This window comes from Oryzias latipes, chromosome 23, assembly GCF_002234675.1.
Source record: "Oryzias latipes chromosome 23, ASM223467v1".
NCBI lineage: Eukaryota > Metazoa > Chordata > Actinopteri > Beloniformes > Adrianichthyidae > Oryzias > Oryzias latipes.
This window is the reverse complement of record NC_019881.2, coordinates 8,819,401-8,836,625: the sequence shown is the minus strand read 5'-3', so window position 1 is coordinate 8,836,625 and position 17,225 is coordinate 8,819,401. Positions and strand designations below refer to the sequence as shown.

At 40.3% G+C, this 17,225-nt stretch overlaps 1 protein-coding gene across 1 annotated transcript in view; it reads left to right on the top strand.

The window, feature by feature from the left end:
• The window catches only part of chst11 (carbohydrate sulfotransferase 11), a 74,457-nt gene that overhangs the window by 42,525 nt on the left and 14,707 nt on the right, over positions 1-17,225 (top strand). The window contains exon 2 of the mRNA XM_023952367.1: positions 8,098-8,183. Within this exon, the coding sequence (XP_023808135.1) occupies positions 8,098-8,183 (86 nt within the window). The remainder of the gene's footprint in view (positions 1-8,097; positions 8,184-17,225) is intronic.

The window sequence follows — 17,225 nt, the reverse complement described above, 5'->3', positions numbered from 1 at the left end:
TGTAGACGTCTCACTACGTCACGCTATGTTGTGACTACAGATCCACCCAACAGTACTTTTGTGAAGCAAACCAGAACAACCAAAGTCACGGCTCACGCGTGGTCATATATAGGAAAGAAAGAGAATCTTATCCAGCTGGAGATCTTCTGGTTTTGATCTAAACAGATGTTCAGAAGTGGAAAACATTTGATCCTATCGTCCCGCCTATATTCAGAACACTTTTTTCACTTTTCACTTGAAATCACTCTTAATGCAGAAATGCTGTCTGCAGTCTCAGAACATGTAAATATGGCTTTAAATAGAGCGAAATGCGCCTCTTCTTTTGTGTTTGTGTCTGTTCCACCAGAGTTCTGATGCTGTCTGTGTCACACGCTGCAGCCCGGTGCTCAGGAACGACTTTCCTTATGGAGGTAAAGGTAAAGCCGTGAAAGAGATTCAGAGGTTTATTCAGTTCAGAGGGGAAAAGTCAATAAAACGCAGCTGAGGAGATGCTCTGCAGTGAATGAAGCAGTTTATGTGCAAACTGGAACGCCCTGATAATCCCTGAACAGCTCAGCCCTCACCTTTGGAAAAGTACAAATTTAATACTATTCAGCTTTTTCCCTCTAGTTCTGCCCCAGCTGCAAATTTCCTGCATTTTTTCTGCTCTCTTACTTCCTCTGGAATCAAAAGACACCGGCTGTGACTTTTTGGCTTCAGGATTTCTCACAGAACTAAACCTGCTGTGCTATTTCTTTAAAAATGTTTTGTGTTAACAAAATGGATCATGTGGGTAAAAACAAAAGAAGCTGCAGCCTTTGTGTACCCTGAGTGCATGTGTGTGAACGCAGCAGTGCTCAGTCAGTCAGCTCTGAGCACTGAAATGAAGCAGCGCTGTGGGCGCGGAGGAGTCCAGCGCATCGGTGCAGGTGACTGGAGGGGAAGCCGTTTCATGCACAGGTGTTGATGTGTCTGCAGACTGAGTGGGTGCCCACACTGAGCAGACTGTTTCAGGAAGTTAGTCAGAGCTGGCTGGAGTCAGCAGACAGACCTCAGACAGGGTCACTGTGACTGCAGTCTTTGTCTCATGTGTGCAGAGCTGAGAAGATTCGGTTTAAAGTCTTTAGAAAAACTTTGTTTGCTCAGAAGTTGGCTGTAAGCATAAATCAACCTTATACCCTGATTTCAGTTTTCACGGGACAGTTTCTCCTTTGCTTGTGTTTACTTAGGCACAGTGTTTGTCACTCGTTTCCATGGCAATCCTCCCAGTTGTTATGTGCCTTTTTTTTGTAGATCCAAAAGTATTTTTATCTGAATATAAATCTGTACGACTTTCCGCGTTTGTTAGTGAGTTTGATGCATTCCTGCTGTGTTTATTATTGTTCTGTTTGCCTTCATATTCACTTTCATTCTGCTGTTGTAAAGCTTAGAAAAAGCTCAGACCTGTGAAGATGGTCTGAAGTGCGACTTTCCACAAAGTCAGTCTATGACGTAAGCCTCCTCTTCTGTCGTGTTGATCATTGTCTTTCAATGCAGTAGAGCAGCATCTGATGCCATATGTGGTCTATCTTTATGCATGTGGTCAAGCTGAGAAGAAGATTCAGTTAAGACGACAGCACTTTTTAAATTATTCTTTCATTTATTTCAGTTTAGAGTGTCTGAATGGACTCAGTGGGATTTTGTTTGAGTAACAGTAAATGCAGATGAGCTGTGAGCCGATTTAAAACCTGCTATTCCGTCAGCGTATGGACAAACTGCAGAGTAAAGCTCAAGGAACTGGACTCTTTAGACAGTTTTTACAAACGAAAAACAAAGCTCCAAGAAAAAATGTTTAGCTCTCATGCATGTGTTTGGAATCAGAGATCTCTGGTTAATTATTAGATTGTCTTTTTCTGTCAGACAGAATAAATGCAAATGTTTCTCTGAGCTTCCTATGAGATTTGTCCCTCAAGTTCAGGAACCTCCAGACGTTCTCAGCAGCTTAAAGTTCTGAACGGCTGAAGATCAGTTCTGCTGTAAGACACGTTAATCAAGCGTGCACAGCGATGCATGTAGTGCAGCAGGTTTAGAGGCATTAGTGACTTCTCTCTGTCCTGTCCTGGTCTGGTGAAGGCTACCGCTGTGCCGCAGCTCCTGAGCTCCCCCAGGGTTTTGGGAAGGGATCAGGTTTAGGCCAATAAAAGGATCATTGTTCTAAAACAGGGACAGTGTGATGTTAAGGTTTTTCACTGGTTCCAGTCTCTTTGTGTCTGTCCTACATGATTACATTTTTGCTTCAGAATATGTCATTGCTGCTTTAGAGCACCTTTGATAGAGACTTCCCAAAAGGTTCCCAAAATCACAATCTGCGGTTCTCTCCCTAAGAACTACTAATAAATGAACCAGATCTCCTCTAGGATGTCTATTTCTATGGCTGGTAAAAACTTAGAAATAGAAAAGCCTTCAACCTTAATTGCAGTTGGAACAGAAAGGCACGTGATACTCATTGAACTGAGGATGTACACGTCCGCCGGCACAACCTCTGACAGGTTGTTCAAATGACAAAAAGCAGAAAAATAAGAAAAAGCAGCTGTTATAGTTACTGAAACCATGTTTCCTCGTTCAAAGCTGTTAAATCGTTTCCACTAAAATCTTCATAAATAATAAAAATTGATAAATCATAAAAAAGATTCAGTTGAATAAAGCAAAAAGTGCAAAGATGTTGGAGATCCTGTTCTCCCTGTTCTGTGCTGTAGAAAACCACACAATAGAGGAAAGGGACAAGACTTTTAGTGGGGGACCTGACAAGCAATTTTTGAGGACAGCGATCAGAACTTCCAAAAACCTGATGTTCTTTCAGTTCGTCTAGATTTCCTGCAGTATCAATCATAAGTGATCCATTAAAATAAAAGACCCTTCAGAAAACAATAACAGGCATCAGTTTGTCAGATAAAAGAAACATATTTGTAAAATACTCCTGATACACTCAAGCCAGCACTTATGCAATCTGCTAACTGATGGCTGAAGACCTTCATGCAGCAGCATCTTTCTGCCTTAATCAGTATCAGCAGCCCTGTTTTATCACTGTACTCTGCAGCTGGGCTGCCTGCTTTTATGTCATTCATTCATTATTATATTTATAATATTTAAACCATGTGGGGGAAAAATTCAATACTTTTGAAATATATTTCCAAATGAAAGTAGGTTTTCACATTACAGTTTGGAGGTCTAATGAACAAGCCTTTCCAAAGAAAACAGACACATAGATACCTAACAGACATACATGACTTTTTCTTGCCTGTATTAGTTACATGCTCATGTCCCAGGTCCGTAAAATTTGTGTGTGTGCTCAGCGATGGTGTCATGCAGATTTCTCATGTTCCAGCATAAAGATTCCCAGCTGGCTGAAACAAATGGCTGCGTCCTCCGTCCATAAGATTTGACATAAAACCCACTAACTACTATGCCTCTTCACTACACTGTAAACTGAAAAGTCCCTTTCACCAAGTGTGTTTTTTAAGATAACATTACTGAGTCAAATAGTAGTAAACACCTGATACCCATTCTAATCAAAGATTGCATTGTGTTTGCTGTATCCAGTGGAAACACAAGAGGTTGTGTTCTTTACTGCAACATCCAGACAGTTATTTTTCCTAAAAAAAAAATTCACCCAAGGAAAAAGAGGCCAAAAGATTTTACTTTAAACTCGATTAAAAAAAAAAGAATTTAACACATCAAAATACAAACATTTTTGTAAAGGATTCACATGCTGCAATGCAAAGGTGTGCTTAAAAGCAAATATATATTCCAACATTATCGGCTTTGCACAGCAGATGTGCAATTTTGCAGCTGCTGCTGCTGCCAACAGTCCATAATAAACAACAGGGAGCATAATTACAGGCATGTGCACATGCAGACGTGTGCACATGCAGCAGCTCCCATTCGCCCTGGTGGATAGCAGATAATGAAAGTGAAGCTTCTGCATGCAGACATGTGAAAGCTGCTTTCTGTTGATATTATTTGACTTCCTGAAACATTTCAGGGAGCCTGATGTATGTTCCACATCATATGTCGTGCACCTTTACTGAGATGGAAAAAGGTTATAGTTTTCCTGCAAGTGATGGGTAATTAAGCAGAGGTAAAACTAGCCAAACACTGACTTAAACGATCATGAAAGAAAAGTAACTGTTAAAGAAAATGTTTTTTCATTTACTGTGAATAAATTATTGAGTCGGACAAAAGGAAATACATTTGAAATGTATGTTCGAAACAGAACATAAAGCCTTGTCAGCCTTTATCACTTATCTCCTTCAGAAGATGTACCAACCTGTCATCAATAAAGTTATTTGGGTTGATCAGTCGGGACGGAACGGTCATAGACCTTCAGACCTCAGACGTGTCCAACAACATCAATGCTCGTTTGTAACACTGACTGCAAAGCAGCCAATTTATTAAAGGTGTGAGTGAGCTGATGAGGTTTTGCTGAGGTTATTTATATGGATTTGTATCCAAAGCTGTTACTCATCCATTGACTGTATAAAATGATCTGGAATATAAGAAGGTGATCAAGGACTTTGTGGACTGGTGTGAACTCAATCACCTTCACATCAATGCCACCAAAACAAAGGAGATGGTGGTGGACTTCCGCAAAAAGGCTTCTCAGTCTCTTCCAGTGGTCATTCAGGGACTGGACATCGAGAGGGTGGATGTGTACAAATATCTGGGTGTGCACATCAACATTAAACTGGACTGGTCCGACAACACAAGGGTCCTGCATAAGAAGGGTCAGAGTTTTACCACTTAACTTGTTATTTTTGACGTGTACTTTCAGTCCCACTTTCTATTATCACGATTTTATTCTTACTCAATGCTACTTACTTTTTTCTAACGGCTATATTTCTTGTTTTCGCTGCTGTGACAACTGAATTTCCCCCCAGGGATCAATAAAGTCCTATCTTATCTTATAAGATAACTGGACTGAGCGAGTGAGATGTTGCCCACAGAATGAACTTTTTCAGTCACCATTTTTCAGCTATATATCCATCACCAAGTTGGAACCAGACAACCTCAGTAAGTCATGATTGGTCTGTAGTCCACATTTCTATGGCAACAACTCTCTCTAATCAGTAATGAGCATGTTAGAAGGCCTCACCGCTTCCACTGAAAGTGGGCCCAGGACAATCTGTCAATCAACTGTTTTGAACGTTTGACTGGAGACCGCATGCTTTTATTGATTGGTCAGTTTATAACTTGAATAACTTAAACTTTAGCAAAGAAAAAAAATATATATATATAATGACAAAAATGTTGGATTATTAAGATATTTTTTAAAAAACGTTATCAGATCCAGAATGGTTATTCTGACCAATAGAATGACTGAGTAACAGCGGTTTATTTCTCTATAAACTTGTATGGTATTTTGGCTTCTTAAAGCCAGCAGGTACTTCCTGTTTGAAACACAAGGGGGGAGGGGGTACTCAGTCCAGTTCTTTATATACAGTTAATTGTCTCATATTCTTCATGAGATTGGCTCGTTTAAATACTGAAGCTTATAGTGCCACCTGTAGATATAAAGTGTGTTTGATGTTTCATTAAGGGTTTTCCCGTAAAGCATAATTTGGTGGCATTATTTTTTCGTCTAGGGATCATGTTCTCCAATATCTAAAGATAAAACTTTTTCAGTACCCAAAACAGAGGTGGTAACATCTAAATTTACATTTTTGACATTCCTTTATAACAAAAATCAATAAAGCTAATACTCACCATCAGACAGTTCCCTTATATTCCTGACTTACCTACCTGCTTCTGGATCTCCTCAGGCAGCTTTCTATTTGAAATAGATTTATTCTGAACTGCTGAACGTTCGATCATCATCCATAGCAATCAGTTGAGTAACTTGGTTTCTGCTGATGTAAAACGTTTACCGGTGGTGCAGCATCATGCAGATATCATTTGGTTTTCTCCTCATTTTCAGGCTGAAGGTTCTGAGCATGAGGCAGATGATGGGTGGAAATTACTGGCATGATATTTCTGGCTTGGTTTGAGTGCTTCTTTGGCTTCTCCCATGAAGCTGCTGCCAGCAGCTCCTGCTTTGCATCAAGCCAAGCAAAGAAATCCTGGCAGACGAATGCAGCTTAACCACTGGCGTGTGGTCACGGCTCTCCTTATATGTCCCTGTCGCTCTCTGCTCTCCACCAGCAGTTGTTAGTTGTTGATTGTGACTGACATTAACCATTTCTTTCCTGCACTATCTTCAGTAAAGTAGAAAAGTATTTGAACCCCTGTGATTCTGCAAGTTCTTCCACTTCGGACCATGGAGGGGTCTGACATTTTTAATCTTAGCTGCATGTCCGCTGTGAGAAACATAATTTTTTTTTAAATCTGGAAGTCACGTTGCATGGTTTTTTAAATCATGTATTTGTATGCTACTGCTGCAAATAAGAATATGAGCCCTTCTTATGGAGCCATGTTGGAAGACCCAGCCACGCCCCATCTTCAATGCTCTAACTGAGGGAAGGAGGTTGTTCATCAAAGTCTCCCAATACATGGCCCCGGTCATCCTCTCCTTAATACAGTGCAGGCGCCCTGTCCCATGTGCAGAAAAACACCCCCATATCATGTTGCTACCACCCCGGTGCTTCACAGTAGGAAAATTCTTGGGATGGTACTCATCATTCTTCTTACTCCAAACACGGCGAGGAGAATTAAGACAGTGCTAAACTGTAGTCCCAGCTCTTTTTAGGTCATTGACCAGCTCCTCCCGTGTAGTTCTGGGCTGAATCCTCACCTTTCTTAGGATCACTGAGGCCCCATGAGGTGTGATTTTGCAAGGAGCCCCAGTCCAAGGGAAATTGTCAGTTGTATTTAACTTATTCCATTTTCTGACAATTGCTACAACAGTGGATTTTTTTTCACCAAGCTGCTTGGTAATTGCCTTGTAGCCCTCTCCAGACTTGTGGAGATCTACAATTTGGTCTCTGGTATCGTTGGACAGCTCTTTGGTCTTGGCCACATTAGTAGTTGGAGTTTTACTGATTGTATGGGGTGGACAGGTGTCTTTATGGAGCTACACACCTCAAACAGGTGCTTCTAATTTTGGATAAGAATTGGAGTGAAGGTGAGCAATTTAAAGACAGACTAACAGGTATTTGAGAGTCAGAATTCTAGCTGATAAATAGGGATTCAAATACCTATTTGCAGTAGTAGCATAAAATGCACCTAAGATGAAAATGTCAGACCCCTCCATGGTTTCTAAGTAGGAGAACTTGCAAAATCACAGGGGGTTCACATTTTATTTGCCTCACTATTCATACAGAAGATCTAGAGCGACACTGTAAACTGAAAACTTTGCAGTTCCATTGTAGAGTGAAAAGGATAACAGGAGAAACGATTGTGACCAATGGTTCCATCCAGCTTCATGTTAACATTACCTTTACATTAGGCATTTCCAAAGCCAGATGTGGCCCGCATTCAAATCTCAACCGGCCCGCAGGCTGTTGTCATAAATTCAAAAATTTGCAGCCCTCAGCATTTTCTAAAAACTGTGGGTGCAATTTCTTGATAATGGTTGGCTAAATGATGTTTTAAGCCATTTTAAACCAGTGGCAACACTGTTGTGTGACAACACTTCTGTGACACTTTCTAGCAAAATGTTAACAGTAAATAAAAAAGAAAAGGTGACAGTGAGGGCGACCGCTTCCAGGGCAAGTGGAAATTGGCAGATTTTTGGTGAAGAATGAAACCTCTGTGTCTGCCCAAAATGCCAAGAAACTGGCTGTTTTCAAGGTTTTCAATATCCAGATAACATGACCAAACACAACATGCAAACTACAGAACACCAAGCTAACTGGGAATGAACGGTGCAAGAAACTTGCAGTAGTTTTGATAAAAATTTGTTTTCTATGTGAAGAAATGAAATCATTCCATTGTCAATAACATTTTTATAAAATAGTTAATTTGCATTTAATGCTATTAAACCAGTTCAAAGAATGTCAGGTCGAATCCAAGCTTTTCATCTAATCAAATCTGGCCTTCTTTGCAAAGGGTTTGGACACCCCTGTTCTACAGATTCTTTTTGACATTTTGCTTTGTTTTGTTTAAATAGATTCAGTACTAATAGGTGTGTTTATTGCTTTGCAGCCATGCAGACAAACCATTTCATGGTGGATGGCTGCTGTAAGAAAGGATCTCGCAATGCTCTGCAGGAGCTGTACAACCCTCTGCAGGTAAGAGACTAAGGATGCACTCACACCAGGCCATTCACACAACGTATGTCTAACCCAAACGTACTGTTAGTTCAGCTTCTGTAATCACTCCAACCGGTGCTTGAGTGCAATTGAAAAGACCTTACTCTGGCCAAATCACTAAAAAATGAAGGGCCTCAAACTGTGCACAGACGTGTTTGTTTTTGTTGTCTCCACCATGTAATCATCAGGAGTAAGAGGGTTCGTCAATGAGAAGTCAATGGACAGTCTTATTGTGGGTAGCTGGACATAATTTGCATATGTATCACATTTGTGTGTGTAAATATTTTGAACGTAGAGATTCATGGTCATCTCCTGTAACTGGAAAGTCCTTTCTGCAGAGTGATCATAGATGCTCTCTGGTTAGTATGACCATTATGTCCTTAAAGTTCTTCTGCCCCTTTCTGGGAGTGATAATCTTTATATTTCTTAAACTGGAATGACATAGAAAGCCTTTTTATGGCCTGAATTTAATGTTCACCCTTATGTGCAAATATCAATTTTTCCGCAAAATGTGCTTCCCCCTCCGAGAACATCCTCAAGGACAGAGAACACACACAAGTGGGCTCACAGACACCCCTCTCTGGACTGTTTACCTTCAACAGTCAGATTCAGTTTACTTAAGTAGCGATCACCCCCCTTCCCCCACAAAATAAATCAATGGGACTTCACATGACGAAGAATATCTTAAAGATCATTTCTCCTGGAAACGCTGTTACTGGGAATTTACGTGTTCTTGGTTAAGTCTACAGACAGAACAACAAACACAAGGAGAACAGCAACTGAAGAACAGGAAATGATGTCAGCTGGATAGAGGAGACAGAAAGTACGATTTACAGCAGAGGGTGATGACTCTAGCTGCAGAAGACACAGGCAGTGATTAGAAGAGCTGAGAATAAAAGAGACAAGAAACCATTCAGTCTATGTATTGAAATCCCCTCCCCCCCCCCCCCCCCGACTTCAAACCCTGATTGCATTCCTGCTGATGGAAGCCCAGATGGAGGTCTCACAACAGATGCTATGCAGCACATCTGTTCACAGCATCTATCAGCTGAGCCAGATCTACGCAGCAAATTTTCAAATGTTCTCATCTGATGTTTTGTGATGATGCGTGGAAGGCCCGAGCTGCGAAAATCCCAACGGTCTTGTTTTTTTTTTTATACAAAAATTTGGGAACCAAAATGCAACCTACAGGAGGAATTATGGAAGCATGTTTTAACTTGTGCTATCCTATGGGGTCCAGATGACCCGATCCTTACACTAACGTGTTATCCCTACCATGACAAAGGTGGATAAAGGTGAAGAGGATTTCATTTAATCCATGGACACCAGTGAAGATCACAAATCATTAAAGAAAAAAGGTTTAGCGCACTGTCTTGTGGGGTCAAGGGTTACGAACTCCAAACATGGTGGGCTCTAACCTCATTTGCTCATGAAAATTATGAGGTGAGCTGCAATCCAAAGTAGAAAAGCCTCAAAGTGTCCGTGTCACAAACATGATGTGTTTAGTTTCCGTGCTTGCTACCATATCACCAGTCTGTTTGGTTCTTCCTACTTTATTCACAAACATTAAAGAGAAAAACGTCGGAGAAGGATTAAATATTGACCATGATGAAATGTTTATTTTGTTTGTCTGTCAGTCCATAACGTTGGACACATCAGCCAATTCCCTGGGTGACCAGGATGGTCACATTGTGTGTGTGGTCAACTATGTGAAGATGTTTTTTTTTTTTTTCATTATTATTATTTATTGATTTATTTTAGATGTTTTTTCATTTTTTGAGATAATTAATCTTTCTGTTTGTCACTCTCATTTATTTTATTTCCTCAGTCCTAAAGTGAGGAGATAAGGATGTGTCTACAACTTTCATTAGTCAAACATGCTGATTCACTCTGAGAGAAAGAGGAATGATATTAGGGATTTCTGTGGAGTTCTAACAATAATGAGTCCTTGTGATGATTTTGAGATTATTCATTGTGAGTTAATGAGAAACAGATTTTTTGAGACACTTTTATGTACTTTATTGACGGTTCCTGCTTGTTTCTGCAGCTTTACATGCATCAACATGAAGGCAAACCTCAAAGCTTAAAACTCTTTGCACGTAGTTTTAAATGCACTTTGCAGCTTTCTTACCAAAATTGCTCATTCTAAATAAAGGGTTGAGTTCAGGGCTTTACTCCAACATGAACCACAGGAGTCAGATGTGTCTGAGGCTCCTCAGGGCTCAGACACACTCCTGCATTGTGAATTTTAGACTCTGACTTTCGAAAACTCACAATGGGGTTTCACTCTGCATCCTCAGAGCCTTCTCTGACTTCATGAGCAGATCTGAAGTCAGATGCATAATCAGTTCAACCTATTTAGAAAGCACCAGATCACAGACAACTTTGTCGTAAAGCATAACACAAAAAGCAAACAACGTAAAACTTTATATTTATTGTTATAATTCCAATTCTGTTCAGATCTTATCAATGAAATCGGATGCAAAAATCTCCATACTTTGCCAGACACTGACGTGAAGACGGAGGGTTTGCTCATGTATCCAATATCAGCTTGCGACCAAAACCACGCAGTTTAAAGATTTAATGGTCTGTCATTCATTCCATGAATTTTCTTTTTGAAAAAAGAAAACCTTGACTGCTCAGACCAACCCCACTGAGCTTCAGAGGTCAGGAAGTAAAAGGTATGTTCAGCTTGCTGTTGAATCTGCATCAGTCTATAAATTACAAAGTTGTGTTGGACACAAAGATTGTTGTAGGAAAATTGTTGATTTTAACAAACATGAAAATACAGAAGTCTCTTGGGAACTGTAGGTTTCAATCATTTGATGTTGTGTTTACCCTTGCTCCGCCCCACACCTAAAAGAAGTCGACCCAGTCATGAAAACTGCTTTTTCACCGCCTCTGGTTCTTTAGCATTAAAGCATTTTTTGATGAAACAGTGTTATCTTTACTCTAAAATCAAGTTCCAATGTATCTGAAATATGATTTTGTAGAGGGTTGGGGGTTAGAGGTTTGGAGTTATGGATTAGGGATTAAAAGTTAGGAGTTAGATGTTAGAGGTTAGAGTTTAGGGGTTAGAGGTCAAAGGATAGGGGTTAGAGGTTGGGGGGTTGAAGGTTAGGGGTTAGATGTTAGGGGTTAGAGGTGGGGGGGTTGAAGGTTAGGGGTTTGGGGTTAGAGGTTAAGGGGTTGGGGGGTTAGGGGATAGCGGTTAGGGGTTAGAGGTTAGAGGTAAGGGGTTAGAGATTAGGACTTGGAGGGATGTTGTCGCTTCAAAAGGTTAGCGTTAGGGTTAGAGTTAGGGGTTAGGTTAGGGTTAGAGGATTACAGATTACCACTCAGACCACCAGGATCAACAAAACCTGACAGACAAGCCAAAGCTTGTCAGAGCAAAAGACTCTTGTGAACTTTAACTACTGTAGTACAGGAGAGTACAGAGACCTAATCAGAGACTATCAGATGTTATGACAGGACTCGGTCCATCTTAAAGCAAGACAATACCATAAAAAATGTTTTTTAAAAGGGTTAATCTCTCCATCCATCATACAGTGCCTTGCATAAGCATTCACCCCTTGGATGTTTTCCCCTTTGGCTGCTTTCATAAATCATTCATGGTCAATAAAAGTAGTCTTTCTTACACAAAAATATACTAGAAAAAAACCTTCAATGTTAACGTGTTGCAGAAATCAAATTCGTAGGGGTTGTTATGACAAACTAAATTGATAAATCTATATATATATTAAAATACAACAGCAGATATTTATTTTACTGCTCCTTAATATTACCATATTTCACCCACTGTTTAGACATTTGGGGGAATTATTATAAGAGTTCACTACATCCTCTCTTCTTACTTCAAAAACGAGCCATCAGAAATGTATAAAAAGCCGACTATCTTGATCATACAAACAATTTTATCAATCCAGACTATTTGACCTTGTTGATTTTTACACCGCACAACTTCTATACAAAGCTAGGGGGAAATCATTACCATTCAACAACTAAAAACAGTTCTTAGAAACTGAAGGAGGCTACAAACTGAGGCGATGTAGGAACTTCAAGATCAAATTGATAAGAATATCAAAGAAAAGTTTATGTGTGTCGGTGTGTGGCACTAACCTTTGAAATAGGTTAAGTAATGAGCTCAAACAATGTTCAAATGTTGAGAGCATAAATGATCCTTGATTGATTCATTAAGGGATTGATAGAATATCCCCTTCAGGGCGATGTCCGGCCAACCAGCCTCCACTGCCAGTATGCAAAAATCAATTAAGTAGTCACTTACAGAGCGGTTGCGTTGTTTGAGTCCAAGTAGTTGACCTGATGCCTCCTCCTCCTTCCGCGGTTGGTCGAACACCAGTCGGAATTCTCTGAGGAACTGCTCAAAAGAAACATGGTATATGGGGCTAGCCGAGAGGAAAGCCTGAGCCCACTGTAAGGCCTTATTCCTTAGTGAGTTTACTATCAGTTTTATTTTGCTGTGGTCAGCTTGGTAATAACGAGGTGCCTGTTGGAATATTAACTGGCACTGGAGGAGGAAACCAGCACATGCTTCAACGTCACTGTGGAACGTTTCTGGTTGGAGGCGGAAGTTTTCAGTAGCCGGACCGGAAGCGGAAGTGATGAAACTGCCGCGTGTAGGAATGGATGAGGAAGTGGCGGCGCTAGCAGAGTTTTGACCTGTTAAGTCCATCAGGGCTTTAGTAATGCCATCCTGGCGGCGAAAGAGATCTTTCTGTGCCAAGGCCATTTGAGACAAGGATTCAGCTTGGCGTCCCAAGGCTATTCCTTATTGCGTGACGGCTAGACGGAGTCCTTCCGGGTCAGCTGGGTCTGGGGTTTGGCCAGTCCGTTCTGTCATGATGTGTATGACGTGGCAGACCTAGATGCTGAAACCCGGAAGAGAACTCAGGCGAGTAGCGTGCGACAGAGAGTTTTTAATTTTCCAAGGCAGGAAACAAAGTTCAAGCTGTAAAAGTTTGTTAGCTTGGAGCGTAGCCGCTGCTCGTGGAGTCTTGGGAGCGCAGCTGGAAACGAGGCGCGGCTGGAGCGTGGCGAGACTTGCCGATAGGGGAAACCCACTGACTGCCTGATGTCTTGGGAGCCGAGGCGAGAATGGAGCGAGACGAGACGTGAGGCGAGGCTGAGGCGGATCGTGAGTAAGATCTTCCAGGTGGACACTCGTGGATGCAGAACCTGGAGATGGATCGACAGGCAAGGTAAGTACGAGCCAGAGCATAGACTTAGCCAGAACGACAAAGGAGTCAGAATGCACCGAGGTAGGTAACGGCTGGCAATGAATGCTGGGCTTGATCTCCATATGAAGGCGGTGAGGTAGATGAGCTGAGTGTCCACAGCTGGTTCCAATCTTCAGGTGAAGAGCGAGGGGAGGGGGAGGAGAGCTGACAGAGGCACCGTGACAGTTTCACTTTTAAGAATTTACAAGTATGAAAAAATGCTTTGAAATTACAATTATTGGATTAATCAGAAAGTCCCGAGTTTTGTCAATTAATTGTAATCGAATTTTAATTGTATTCCAATTTAAAGGGTTAATGATGATATTGTTGGATTTGAGCCAATTATGAAAAGAAGACCAAAACTCTCTTTTCTTTAAAAATATTTAAAGGAAAGACGTTCCACAGTTTCTACATTATTTCCATAAAAGACACAAAGATCACTATCTTAGTTAAAGTGAGAATGTAAAGAATGATGATAACTTATGTGAATGTCGTTCTCAACAAATCGGGGTTGTGCTTTGCATGGGGCATGGGTAGCAGATTTGGACATGTCAAGTGTGGCCGCTACTAAGTAAGAGGATAGTGAATTAAGACTCGGACGCAACGGTTCTTGCCAGGATAGTATAGGGTGGTGATTCAGTGCTTGCTATTTATTAGTAATTGATGCACTTTAGTTCTACTATCGTGAAATGTATGGCAGAGTATGGAACGGCCTGAAACTTGCGAATCGGCGCTCCCGCCTTTGAGAAAGAGTCGTGTGTGTGTGTGTGAGGAGGAGAAGGGGAGGGGTAGTGGGCGCAGGTTGCGAGGTAAAACGGCGCACGGAGACCATTGCGCAACACCTGGATCATCGGGTGGCCTAAATTACTTAGCTCACTCTAATGCCATTATTCACTAACTATGCGAACATTTTTAATACTTGTCTGTATTTTTTCCATATCCATTTATTTTTACGGTTTAGTTGGTTATAGTAACGTATAAATAGAGACAGCAGGTAATGCAGGCTGGAAAACAGCTGCACTTTTTCAGACCATAAATAAACAATAGATCATTTGTTTATGAAAGTATTGAGGATTTTGGAGGATTTTTAATATTGGTGTTGCACAAAATTAGGAAAATGCCAAATATTTTTGGAGTAGTCCCAGTGATGAGTTCTGTAATTTAGTTTTTAATGCTAGGAGGTTTTTAATAAACCGGTCCTGTGGCGCCCTTCATACTACTTAGTGCCCATGAAATAGTCCTCAATCTCAAAAAGGTTGGTGACCCCTGATCTAAATAGTCCGTTTTAATGCTGAACGAGTATCAAAGAGAAAGGCCACCAACAGTAAAAACGGATTTCAACTCAGTCGACTTTTTTACATATTTAGGCATAGAAAAATGTTCCAAACATAGCACTAATAGTCCAAAATAATTTTGATTCTATAACTAAAGAAATAAATGACAGTATTAATAGATGGATACAGCTTTCAATGTCACTGATTGATCAAATTAATGTCTACAACATAAACATTTTACCAAAACTACTGTATGTTTTCCAAAATATCCCTTTTTTTATTTGGAAAAATAAAAAAATCTAGGATACGGTTATCGATTCTTTATTTACCTTACAGTGAGAGAGGACTAAAATGCCCCAATATAATGTGGTATTACTGGGCTGCACAGCTTGGGTCAGTAAGATACTTTTTTATAAAAATAAAAAAAAGATGCAACCACAATGGACAAAGATGGAAAGTAAAACTTTAATCCCACCCTTAACTCTTTACATATTTTCACACTTAGAAGCTAATCTGAACAAGAAAACTAATAATCCAAGGGTTAAAAACACGATCAAGATTTGGCATAGTGTAAATAAAGCCATGAAAGAACAAAATACATTTCCACAGCTAAGTCTCATTTGGGTAAACCAGCATTTTAAAGCAGTCAAAGCAGATGCAGTGTTCAAACAATGGGAATGAATGGTTTGGAAAAAATTCTAGATTTGTATCAAGGTGTATCCTCAGACATGATGTCACTTGAAAGGCTACAATCAAAATATCATATTAATAGTAAACATTTTTACCTACAATTAAGAAACTTTATTAGAACAGAACAAATAACCCTTTTAAAACCACACCAATCTCAATTCAATTCAATTCAATTTTATTTGTATAGCCCAAAATCACAACAACAGTCGTCTCGATGGGCTTCGAAGTAAAACATGAACTTAAAAGGATCACGAATACAAAGAGTTCAATAGGAAAATACTAAAATGAACTAACAAACTGACTATGCTATACGGGCATCCCTGCCCTTAGACCCCCCTTCGCGGTAAGGGGGTAAACTAGAAGAATTGGTTATCAAAGACAGCAGGATAGTAGCTATTTAAAAATTTTATAATTTATTACTTACAAACTCAAAAGAAAAGCAAACATGAAAATCGATGCATGGAGAAAAGAACTAGGAACAGATATGTCAGTAGAAGAATGGCAAGTAGCCTGCATAAGGGCACAAAAGCAAACAATTAACTCGAGATTGAGGCTATTACTGCATAAGTGGTTAATGCAAGTTTACATTACGCCTGTTAAATTAAATAAATAAAATGCCAATAGTCCAAATACGTGCTCAAAATGCAATGAGGAAAAAGACACACTTTTTATATATATATGGGACTGTAGAATAACAAAACAGTTTTGGTCTGTAATTTGAAGATTTTGCTGTGAACAGACAACATGCGGTCAAAGGAGCTCTCCTTGCAGGTGAAAGGAGCCATCATTAAGCTGAGAAAACAGAAAAAACCATGTGAGAAATTGCTACAGTATTAGGAGTGGTAGAATCAACAGTGTGGTACATCCTGAGAAAGAAAGAAAGCACTGGTGAACTCAGCAACTCAAAAAGACCTGGACGTCCACGGAAGACAACAGTGGTGGATGATGGCAGAATCATTTCCATGGTGAAGAGGAACCCGTTCACAACAGCCAACCAAGTGAACACTCTCCAGGAGGTAGGCGTATCAATTTCCAAGTCTACTATATAAAGAAGACTGCAAGAAAGTAGATACAGAGGGTACACTGCAAGATGAAAGCCACTCATAAGCCTCAAGAATAAGAAGGCTAGATTGGACTTTGGTAAAAAGCATCTAAAAAAAGCCAGCACAGTTCTGGAAACAGTTCTGGACATTCTTTGGACAGATGAAACCAAAATCAACCTCTACCAGAATGATGGCAAGATTAAAGTATGGAGAAGCTCATGACCCAAAGCACACTACATCATCAGTAAAACACTGTGGAGGCAGTGTGATGGCCTGGGCGTGCATGGCTGCTAGTGGCACTGGGACACTAGTGTTTATTGATGACGTGACACAGGACAGAAGCAGCCTAATGATGAATTTTGAAGTGTTCAGAGACATACTGTCTGCGCAGATCCAGGTGAATGCAGCCAAACTAATCGGGCGGCATTTCATAATACAGATGGACAACGACCCAAAACATACAGCCAAAGCAACTCAAGAGTTTATCAAAGCAAAGAAGTGGAATATTCTTGAATGACCAAGTCAGTCACCTGATCTTAACCCAATTGAGCATTAATTTCACTTGTTGAAGACTAAACTTCAGACAGAAAGGCCCACAAACAAATAGCAACTGAAAACCGCTGCAGTAAAGGCCTGGCAGAGCATTCAGAAGGAGAAAACCCAGCATCTGGTGATGTCCATGAGTTCAACACTTTGATTTTTGAATTTTGATTTGAAATGGTTTATTTCAAGCAATCAAATAAGAATACGGTAATACACAAAAACAATGCAATGGGT